Genomic DNA, 11,510 nt, shown 5'->3' on the forward strand with positions numbered 1-11,510 from the left:
TTTCCGGATCTTTTTAGTTTAGAGAGCAAAAAAGACATGATAGATTTGTAAAAGTGTGGTGTGGTGGAGTCTCCTTCTTTGGAGGTCTTTAAGCAGAGGCTTGACAACCATATGTCAGGAGTGCTCTGATGGTGTTTCCTGCTTGGCAGGGGGTTGGACTCGATGGCCCTTGTGGTCTCTTCCAACTCTATGATTCTATGATTCTCTATGGTATGGAGAAAGGATAAAAAGACCCTTTTCTCTGTACCCCATAAACCTAGGACTTAAGGCCATCCAATGAACCTGAATGTTGGAGGATTTAGAATGCTTCTTCACAGTGCATAGTCAAACTGTGGACTTGCCCCCACAAGATGTAAATATGTCCACAAATTGCATGGCCTTCAGAGAGGAGTAGGTAGACTCAGGGAGGATAAGACTACCAATGATCCCTAGCCAGAGGGCAGTCTACCTCTGAATTCCAGTTGTTGGGAATCAAAAGTAGGGAGAGTGATGTTGCACTCGGGTCCATTTGCAGGCTTCCTGAAAGTGGCATCTGGTAGGCTACTCTGAAAGCAGGATGCTGGAATAGATGGACCTATAACCTGATGCAGATGCTTATGCTCTTAAGGCATCTTCAGGCAAGATTGAGCCTATTGTAAATAGTTTTAAGGGAATCCTTCAAAAAAAGGAGAATCCTGGAGTAGGAAGGGAGCTCACGGTTCACATAGTCTAATCGATCCACTACTGTTGCATCCCTGGCTGCTGGCCATCCCAGTCCCTACCTGTGGGATTTTGTAGATGCCCAACATGCTAGAAACATGGGTAGAAATGTCCGATTCAGCCCCTTCAATAACAGCCAAGAGGTTCTTGCGTCTTCCACAGTTGTAGTTTGGAATATTCTTTCCCCCACCAGAATGCCCATCCAGCAGTGCACTGGAAACCACTCTGCCATCGAAATAGGTTTCAAAGAGGTTGTAGCCCAAGGTGATGTTGGTTAAAATCAAGGGATCCTGATTAATCTCCTGAACAGCAAACAAGAAGGACAGAATGTGCCAGTACTTCTCTTCAGAGATACTGCAAAGCATCAAATAAAACACTTGTGACAGGCTGCCATTATCCATTCAGTGAAAACAAAATGCCATATTCTTTCTAAAGGCCTTCTCAGGTACATACACCTCAAAACAGGGTATCTCCAGGTAATTGTTTCTATGTTTTTATTGGCGGAGAGATACAGATCCTGGCTGCAAGTTGGATAGTTATTTGCCACTTTTGAAAAAGAACAGAGAGGTTATTGTTCACAGTCTTTAAAGAACAAAATCAACTTTTTTTTAGAGGTTTGTGGTTTGGAAGCTGATCAAAGGGTGTGTTAAGAAGATGTGGTTTTATGCATCTACCTATGTTGAAAATGAATGTTCATCCTTTACACTGGGTAAGAGAAACAGGCACTTGTTAACTTGTTCATATACAATCTAGAGTTAGGATTGAGCAGTGAAGTGGCCAAGTTTGCTGGTGATGGTAGATTCTTCAGGGTCAGTAATTCAAAAAGAGATTGAGAAGAGCTCCAAAGGAACTAACAAATCAGAAAGAATGCTTGATAAAGCCCAGATATAACCTGAGCATTGCTTAAGCTTTGTACAAGTAAACCACGATGAATGCCGGATAAACAACTCATCTGAAATGAGGAGCCATCACACTCAATATTGGGAGAGAACCTGACCAGGGGTAGCAGAAAATAAGAGCGGTCCTTGGGAACAGTCAATGCACAGGTGGGGTGGTGTTGGATCCTGGTACATTCTGAAGGAAATCAGCCCTGAGTGCTCACTGGAAGGACAGATCGTGAAGCTGAGGCTCCAATACTTTGGCCACCTCATGAGAAGAGAAGACTCCCGGGAAAAGACCCTGATGTTGGGGAAGATGGAGGGCACAAGGCGAAGGGGACGACAGAGGACGAGATGGTTGGACAGTGTTCTCGAAGCTACCAGCATGAGCAGCATGACCAAACTGCGGGAGGCAGTGGAAGACAGGAGTGCCTGGCGTGCTCTGGTCCATGGGGTCACGAAGAATAGGACACAACTAAACGACTAAACAACAACAGAAACATTTCTATTAGGAATATTAGGTTATGGAATTAATAAGAAGGATTGGAAGGTATTTTTATACGCAGTAACAGCAGCTAGAATTTTGTTGGCCCAGAAGTGGAAACAATAAGAAGTGCCTACGATTGAAGAATGGAGAATGAAATTAATGGATTACGCAGAACTGGACAAGTTAACAGGGAGGATCCGGAACCAATGAGACTAGAGATTCACTGAGGACTGGAATAAATTTACAGAATATATCAAAACTATTTGTGATAAGCAGATAACGTTTGTAAGTTTTCAGGAAGCTTTGTGAGAATGTATGGTAGAAATATTGTTTAAATAATATGATAAGGCAAATAATTATATAGTGCAATATTAAATTAAGAAATGTGGAGAAAGTGACAATACGGAGAATTATCAGACATGTTGATGGAAGTCCAAAAGAGGATGTTGGTGATAATTGGATGTTTATGGCTTCCAGGTGGAAAAATCAAAATTAGAAACAGAACTGTTAGAACCCAAAACTAAGAATTTGTCAAGAATGTATAACTTGCTGTTGAAATGGAATACTCAGGATGAAACGGTGAAATCTGCTATGATTAAATGGGCACAAGATGTTGGACATAATATTATGTTTGCTGACTGGGAACAGTTATGGACCACAGGTATGAAGTTTACGGCATGTAATGTCCTAAGAGAGAATATTATGAAAATGATATACAGGTGGTACATGACCCCAGTCAAGCTTGCAAAAATCTATCATTTGCCCGACAATAAATGCTGGAAATGTAAAGAAACTGAAGGTACATTCTTTCACCTTTGGTGGACGTGCCCAAGGATTAAGGCCTTCTGGGAAATGATATATAATGAACTGAAAAAGGTATTTAAACATACCTTCTTGAAGAAACCAGAGGCCTTTCTCCTAGGCATTGTCGGCCAATTGGTGCCAAAGAAGGACAGAACTTTTTTTATGTATGCCACAACAGCAGCAAGAATACTCATTGCAAAGTATTGGAAGACACAAGATCTACCCACTTTGGAAGAATGGCACATGAAGGTGATGGACTACATGGAATTGGCAGAAATGACTGGCAGAATCCGAGACCAGGGAGAAGAGTGGGTGGAAGAAGATTGGAAGAAATTCAAAGATTATCTACAGAAATATTGTAAAATTAATGAATGTTAGAATGATGTTGGATAGTAATTAAGTGGTTTCCAGCTGTAATGCTTTAAGGGAATATGAAAAAAGGGTTATAAATAGGTAAAAATATAATATTATTACTTTTAAAGGATTTGCTGAACCAACAGATTGAAGTGGAATACAAAAAAGGGAGGTATGAGGAGGTCCGGGAAATAAGTCAAAGGAAAATAAGTAATGGAAAATCTGTGTGTTTTTAACTATTTTTATTTTGTATTTTTGTCATTTTTTTTCATTTTTATTGTAATATTTTAAAAAATCTTAATAAATATCTTATTAAAAAAAAGATAATTGGATGTTTAATTTTGTATAAATTTATATTGGAAAATTAATAAAAATTATTTACAAAAAAATAAAAATAAACGACTAAACAACAACAACTTACTCACGAGGCCTGATTAATGGAGGTTGAGAGAAGATGTATTCATCAAACACAGCAGCTTTGGGTGAGATGATTCCGCTAATGAGATGGTCCCCTGCCCTGTAATAATTCACTGGTTCATTCTGAAGCCAGATCAGATCCACAGAGCATCTACCCCGCTGCGTCCCACAGGCAGCCTGTGGCATTAGCAGCAGCAGCTGCAGAAGCAGGAGTGATATCATCCTCGCAATGTCAGTGGCAAGTGTCCTCCCTTACGACATCAGTGACTTCAGTGACACAACTGGACTCAAGACATGGATTCAGACCTAATGGTAGGGAGAGGAAATTTCCCATGTGCACAATCTCTGCCTGCCCACCATCCCAGACCAGGCTCTCAGTGGCACGAGATTTACTTATTATCTCGAGAAGGGTAGGACAGGGGGTATTTATGTCAAAGTTATTCTTCCAAACTCTTTGCAAGAAGTTACATCACATTGCCCATGATTGTGATGCTTGGAATATAGGTCTCAGGGGAAATTCCTAGAGCTTTGGTGTGAAGAGAGGAATTAATCATTATGATTTTGGTAATTATAAAGGGGAATAAGTTTTCTGTTTGCATCCTCTTGGGCTCTCTGCATGGTGCAATGAGCAGGTGCAGAGCTAGAGAGAAAACGTGTTTCTGAGAAATCACCAATAGGGCTCCATTGTCTGACATGGACCAGTGAGGGAGCAGGTGAACTTGGCAAACTTTGTGGTAATGAAACACTTTCACATTAGGCAGGATGAAAATGCTCTTTGTTTTAGACCAGTGGTTCCCAACCTTTTTTTTGGCCATGCCCCACCTAAGCACCTCTAAAATCCTGATCTCCCCGATATGTATTTCTTATTATTCAAAAAGTGAACTCCTATTCACGTGGAGGAAGCCTAAAATGCCATTAACTTGGTGTAACTCATTCTCAAATTGCCCCCCTTAAAAATCAAATAGCCCCCCTGTGGGGTGTGTGCCCCACATTAGGAATCATGGTTTTAGAGTCTATATGAACCATCACCCATATGCTTACCTGTGGGGCAGTCGTCCCTCTCCACCATGCAGAAACTCTTTTGTTGTCTGCTGATAGCCCCATTTTCTACCAGTCATTATCAGACCACCAAGTTTGTTAACATTCCTTCTCTTGTAAAGCACATATTGTGAATTAGTTAGCTGCTCCTCAATAATCTGCACATCTGCAGTTGCCTTCTGCTTAATCATGCTGTTTTCTAATAGGGTTTCTAATAGAAATTTACAGAGAATGATCACTAGAGCTGGCCAATATATCATCCAATACCGGTTTGAAGTCCATGTCATGATATCAGTTTCATAATTTTTGACCTGGCAATATATCGCAAATCATGGTGTGTGTGTGTGATGCAAAAATCACAATGTAGGAGAAACCGTGAAGCTGGTGGATGCTTCTCTTGAGTTCTGTATCCCCTGTTAAGTCTGCTGGCTCATCTCTCATCTCGCCCCTGCCTTCTGCAGTGGGCAGCAATTTACAAGAGCAGGCGCTGGCAAAAATCATGATGCGGGAAAAACCATGAAGCCAACCAATGCCTCTGTATAGCTCCATCTTTATTTCAGACATCGTGATATATTGCGATGTTGAAAACCAGATATTGTGCAGCCCCACTGTTTGCCTCTACATAGCTCCATCCTTATTTCAGACATCGTGATATATCGCAATGTTTAGTTGTTGCTATATTGCGATGTTGAAAACCAGATATCAACCAGCCCTAATGCTCACAGGCTCCTTATCGGTACATCTTGTCAAGGACACTGCAGCTGTTTATACATTTGCGTACCCTTCACATATAATGGGTTGTATCCAGTGCAAGTAGACTTATTGAAAAGTATCAACATGACAAAGGTAGAATCATTTATTTTAATGGTTCTACTCTGAGTAGCATTTAGTTGGATACAACCCAATATTCTCCTTGTATTACTATGTATATTTGAATGCAAAGTCGCATGGTGACAAAACGAGGAAGGCATCATGATGTTCTGTAGGGTTCAAGTCATTTAGGCCTCTGCTTGTTAAGACCAGAACTTCAATGGGAAAATGTAACTATGGGCAAACAATGGACACGGTAGAACATATTGGGGCCATTTGCTCCAGGGGACACAAAACTGCCAGCAGATGCACCTCTACATGTTCTGGAAAACTTCCGAACACTTTTCAAGGACATTCATTCCTATACAAAAGTCATTACAGCCCTCAAGCTCTAAGGTTATGAAGACACAGCAGTGTCCTTGTAAAGAAGGAGGCAATATCAGGTGAAACTTTAAGGAGGTATTGGGAGATAGTTCTTAGAATATTAGAACTGTAGAGTTAAAAAGGTCCAGTGATTCCATTATGGCACCCCTGAAAATAACCTACCTCCTCAGCTACTTCTATCCAGATGCTAACTCTTCTGACAGGGTCTTACCTGCCCTGCTTTCATCAATGATCAGTTTTTAAAAATAAAATTACCTAAATATACATAAGTTTGCAGAACTGAGTATGTTAGGAATCACATGCCTCACTTCATTTTCATCATGAGATTCTCCTTCGTATTCACATGAGGTCTCAGTACGATAATGCAGCACTTGGGGAGGAAGATGCAGCCCAGAAGCCCAGCACTGGAGGCCAATATAGAGAAGACCTGCACAGCTACCATGAACTTCCCCTTGGTGCTCAGGTAGGTGGGAACAAAGGACACCCAAACACTGCAGAAGACCAGCATGCTGAAGGTGATCAGCTTGGCCTCATTGAAGGATCCTGGAAGCTTCCTGGCTAGGAAAGCCACTGTGAAACAGATGGCAGCCAGGAATCCCGTGTAGCCAAGGGAACCATAAAACATGGCCACAGACCCTTCATTACATTTCAGGATTAAATGGAGTTGGCCAGACTCTTCCCCAGCCATCTCCTAGTGTTTCTGTGTGCTTTGGCTTCTGTCACAGTGTTCCGTGCGCTGGAAGCAGTTTAGGCATGCTGACCACATGACCTGGAAAGTGGTCTGCAGACAAACGTCCAGGGGTCCTTTACCTACCAGACCACCATAATAATAATTCTGGTGTCAATCACACACCTGTTATTAGGCTGCCATCCTTCAGACCTCTCATGGAGGAGACACACAAAGAAGGGCCTGCTGATACAAAATGTATCTCGTGAAGAAGTATTATTACGTGTTAAGGAGGGGGGCATGCTCAGTATGACTATGAAAATGGGATGCAATTTATTTTTATTTTTATTTTTAGTAGTATAACGTACTTCATCTGTAGATCTCAGGACAGTTCACAACATAAAATTACAATACAAAAAAACACGAAATACATAATATCAATAAGAACAAAAACCAATAATCCCCCCTCCCACAACACATTTAAAAGGGCATGGGACATCAATCAGCCCTAGGCCTGGTTGAAGAGGAAAGTTTTTGCCTAGCACCTAAATTATAAATAATGAAGGCGCCAGGTGAACCTCCCTGGGGAGGGTATTCCACAAATGAGCAGTCATCACAGAAAAGGCCCGTTCTCTTGTTGCCACCCTCTGGACCTCTCCGGAGGAGCCACATGAAGAAGGGCTTCAGATGATGATCTCTGGGTCCGGATAGGTTCATAGGAGAGAGTGGTCCATGAAGTATTGTGATTCTGAGCCGTTTAATGCTCAGTATCATCACTTAATGCTGTAAGTCCTCATCTTTCCTCTCCTCCTCTGATTAAGGGATTCCTTTTCAAATCCCCTGCCGAGCTACTTCTGCCCAGTTTCTCCCTCCTCCGCCAGGGAAAAAGGAGCATCTATCATCATCATCATCATCAAACCTTTTATTGGCATCACATACAAACAAGAGCATCTATCTTCTGACATGCTTGCAGCGAGTAAATTGGACAGTGGCCTGACCCCACACATTTCATCAACAGCCCATCAGTAGAATAGGGTTTAAGAAAGAAATATTTTAAAGTCAAATCGATCTGCAGAACTGGAAGTTTTGAGAATTAGAGGCTTTATTTAGTTAACATCGTAATTTAATGGTGAATAAAGGCCTTGGGTCCAGTTTCTGGCATCTCACTTAACAAAACTGCTTGCAAAAAAGGGTAGCTAACATGAACATCAAAGAATAAGATGTCTCACTTCGATTTCATTTTGAGATGCTCCTTTGTATTCAGATCAGGTCTCAGCACAATGATGTAGCACTTGGGAAGGAAGATGCAGCCCAGAAGCCCAGCACTGGAGGCCAAAATGGAGAAGACCTGCACGGCTACCATGTACTTCCCCTTGGTGCTCAGGTAGGTGGGCACAAAGGACACCCAAACACTGCTGAAGACCAGCATGCTGAAGGTGATCAGCTTGGCTTCATTGAAGGACCCAGGAAGCTTCCTGGCTAGGAAAGCCACTGTGAAGCAGATGGCAGCCAGGAATCCCGTGTAGCCAAGGGAACCATAAAACATGGCCACAGACCCTTCATTGCACTGCAGGATGATCTCTTTAGGCTGGGAGTGCATGTCAGAGTCTGGGAATGGGGGAGAGATGCCCAGCCAGATGGTGCAGAGGAGAACTTGGACACCGGAACAGGAAATGACAATGGAGTTGGCCAGACTCTTCCCCAGCCATCTCCTCGCTCTGTTCCCTGGCTTTGTGGCCAGAAAGGCCAGTACCACAGTGATTGTTTTGGCCAACACAGAAGAGACGGCAGCTGAGAAGATGACGCTGAAGGCTGTTTGTCGGAGAAGACAGGTCACTTTCCTTGGACGGCCGATGAAAAGGAAGGAGGACAAAAAGGAAAGCAAGAGAGATACAAGAAGTATGTAGGAGAGGTCTCGGTTATTGGCTTTGACTATGGGAGTTTCCATGTATTTAATAAAGATGGCAAAAACAAAACCCGTGGTTAAGGAGAGGAATAGGGCAAAAGATGCCAATGTGATCCCCAAAGAGTCTTCGTAGGCAAGAAAGGTGATAACCTTGGGGACACATTGATTTTGGTGCTTGTTTGGGTGCTGATCTTCTGCACATGTGGTGCAATAGTCTGCATCTGAAAGGAAGATAAGAGAATTCAGTGGTCCTAATGTGTTCTGCCATTCTATCCATTCTTAAGGAAATCAGCCCTGAGTGCTCACTGGAAGGACAGATCGTGAAGCTGAGGCTCCAATACTTTGGCTACCTCATGAGAAGAGAAGACTCCCTGGAAAAGACCCTGATGTTGGGAAAGATGGAGGGCACAAGGAGAAGGGGAGACAGAGAACGAGATGGTTGGACAGTGTTCTCGAAGCTACAAACATGAGTCTGGCCAAACTGCGGGAGGCAGTGGAAGACAGGAGTGCCTGGTGTGCTCTGGTCCATGGGGTCACGAAGAGTCAGACACGACCAAACGACTAAACAACAACAACAATGTGTTCTGCTACATTCCAAAACATCTACGCTTGAAGGTGCAGTTCAACTGTGGAACAAACTCCCCTTTTTTGGAGGTTTTCAAGCAGAGGTTGGATCTGTCATGGATGCTTTAGTTGAGATTCCTTTATTTGCAGGTGGTTGGACTTGGAGTCCCTTCTAACCCTGATTCTATGATTCCCCTTGTGCCTTTTTACATTTACATTTTGTTTATATAGTGGTACCTCGGGTTACAGACGCTTCAGATTACAGACTCCGCTAACCCAGAAATAGTACCTCGGGTTAAGAACTTTACTTCAGGATGAGAACAGAAATCGTGTGGTGGCGGCGGGAGGCCCCATTAGCTAAAGGGGTTCCTCAGGTTAAGAAAGGTTTCAGGTTAAGAATGGACCTCCAGAACGAATTAAGTTCTTAGCCCGAGGTACCACCGTATAACACATTCCCTCTCTAACCACCCTTCTCTTTATTCCCTGTATTTTCTGATGGTTTTAGCCTGCTGGCCTCTTATATTTCTGAGTAAATCTCTATTCAAATTCTTCCAAGAAATGCCTCTACATCACCCATTGGTGCCACCTCCAGGCCTGCAGTTTGAGAAATCCTGCTTTTTGGAACTTAACATCACAGTAGCCAAGAATGGTTTCACATTCCAAAGACGTATTTAGGATCTTCACAGATAATCTCTGCTGAGCAAATCTTTGGCTTATCTCTGTTTCCCCAAGGAATGCCTTCTCCCCTTGAGTCACGCACCTTCCTGAGTGGATATGGTCCCTTCAGCACACAGAGCACAAACATAGCAGCAAACCGGTTGTCCTTCTTGAACTACCTTGGAATATCCAGGGCGACAGCTTTCAGTACACCTGGCGCAAGGCACAATCTGACAATAGAGTGAAGGAGCATCAAGGGGAAATGGTTAGAGATGTGGAATTGAGTCATGAGGTGTGGAAGGACCCTAACCCCCCCACCTTTATAGGTAAATACTGCAGATGCATAAGTATCTAGTTTAGAAACAACTTTTGCTGCCCTAGCAATGGCAGACAGAGGAAACATCACAGGCCTGATGATAAACCAGGACAGGAAACAGGTGTTAAGAAAAGGGATTATGTGCAGTTTTTATTAGCACTGGGTCTAGGGCACAGAGCCAGAGGGTGACTGATGACTTTATGCAGACAAATGTCTGGATGTCGGAGCATGGAAACTTTTCATTAAAAATGTTAAACAAGGCCGGTCAGGGATACATGTTATTAGTTATTGTTGCAGCATTTTTCATCACCAATCAAATCAGGATGCCACTGGGATTTTGCAGATTTATATCATATAGAATTATACTGCTCACTCACACACAAAAACATTATTTGCCCTAGTTTATTTTCATGTATTTATAAAGCTTTTGGGGAGAGTGTATGGGACCCAACCCCACTCCAGCATGCAGTTTGAGCTCCAGCTTGGTGGGAAATTACTAAATTTTCCAATTCAAATCAATTTCCCCAACAGCGTTTATGGTGCAAATTTGGGTGCAGCAGGTGAGGCCTAGATTATAGTCTGCATATGAATTAAATAAAATAATTTCCAGTATCATATAGATAAACCCTGTAAATAATTTGGGTTTAATAAATCTCAGCGGGAAAGAAGCACATAAAAAATTCATTTACCTCTTTAAACTGCAAGGGCCACACGATTGCTTCTGGGTTAATGGTGAGCTTTAAATGTGAGGCTGCCTGTCTCTCTACACTCCCAACTTTCACTCTGCCACGAGACTCGTTGGGAAACATCACCCAGTTCACAATATCATAGTCAGCTGCCAAGTCTCTATTCTCATCCGAATACAATCCGCCCCTGGAGGTGTTAAACAACTGGACGTTTCTTAAGAAAGGGTGGAGCTGGACTGACAGGAGAAAAACAGAATTGAGAAAACATGGAAATCTATTGATCTCTTTTCACTTTTCACTCTAGTCTCCTCCAAAGTAGCGCTAGTGCACTTCTGGACTCATAAGAATAATGTTGTTGGCTTTTCACAGTCACAGCTGAGTTCCATTCATATATATATATATATATATATACATAGTTTTATTGGATTTTGCATTTTTATCATATTACAACATATCAGATCATGAAAATCAACAAGATATATTCCCCCCCAAAAAAAACCCAGAAGAGGAAGTTGAGGGAAGTCAGAGGGGGAGGGGGGAAATTGGGGGAAAGCTGAGTTGCATTCTTAATTTATCACTAGAGAATGGTGACTGAACCATGGAATGTCTTCTGATGCCACCAAAGCAAGCCAAATAGCATTGGAGAATCACACGTTAGATATGCCTTGGAAATGCTATCACGGGTGAGGCAGTTGGATTGGATTCTGGGTGCAGGACAAGGATCCAAGGGGGCGGGGAGGAATACCTGCCATGGCTGCAGTCGTTCAAGTCTCAACCTGTCCCCTCTACCCATCATCAGCATCTGTTTGGATCTGGATGAATAGGCAGAATTTAAGGCAAGTG

General features: G+C 42.6%; 2 protein-coding genes across 9 annotated transcripts in view; both read right to left on the reverse strand.

Moving 5' to 3' along the window:
* The window catches only part of LOC308469315 (vomeronasal type-2 receptor 26-like), a 33,359-nt gene extending 29,339 nt beyond the window's left edge, over positions 1 to 4,020 (reverse strand). For 2 of the 8 annotated variants that reach the window (XM_080991550.1, XM_080991553.1), the window contains exons 1-2: positions 3,644 to 4,020; positions 762 to 1,053 (exon numbers count right to left, since the gene is read on the reverse strand). In XM_080991550.1, coding sequence (XP_080847676.1) covers positions 762 to 1,053; positions 3,644 to 3,861 — 510 coding nt within the window. In that variant the 5' untranslated portion in view covers positions 3,862 to 4,020. Of the gene's footprint in view, positions 1 to 761; positions 1,054 to 3,643 lie in introns of those variants that run through there. The other 6 variants (XM_080991557.1, XM_080991551.1, XM_080991552.1 and 3 more) reach the window with 5 other exon arrangements.
* A 3,091-nt stretch (positions 4,021 to 7,111) lies between these two features.
* LOC308469885 (vomeronasal type-2 receptor 26-like) lies at positions 7,112 to 11,510 on the reverse strand. The gene is made up of 4 exons (XM_080992960.1): positions 11,413 to 11,510; positions 10,671 to 10,903; positions 9,769 to 9,895; positions 7,112 to 8,665 (listed from the first exon to the last, which is right to left on the reverse strand). The coding sequence occupies exons 1-4, from the start codon at positions 11,417 to 11,419 to the stop codon at positions 7,764 to 7,766; spliced, it is 1,269 nt and encodes a 422-aa protein (XP_080849086.1). The 5' UTR covers positions 11,420 to 11,510; the 3' UTR covers positions 7,112 to 7,763.

Source organism: Podarcis pityusensis, assembly GCF_964106645.2.
Source record: "Podarcis pityusensis genome assembly, chromosome: 2".
Taxonomy (NCBI): Eukaryota; Metazoa; Chordata; class Lepidosauria; order Squamata; family Lacertidae; genus Podarcis; species Podarcis pityusensis.

Bases quoted from the DNA above. Each gene is read 5' to 3' on its own strand.
- LOC308469885 (XM_080992960.1), bottom strand. The intron at 9,896-10,670 runs GTAAATGAATTT...CTCTATTGTCAG, and splicing joins GGCCCTTGCAGTTTAAAGAG to ATTGTGCCTTGCGCCAGGTG. The intron at 8,666-9,768 runs GTGCGTGACTCA...TCTTCCTTTCAG, and splicing joins GACCATATCCACTCAGGAAG to ATGCAGACTATTGCACCACA.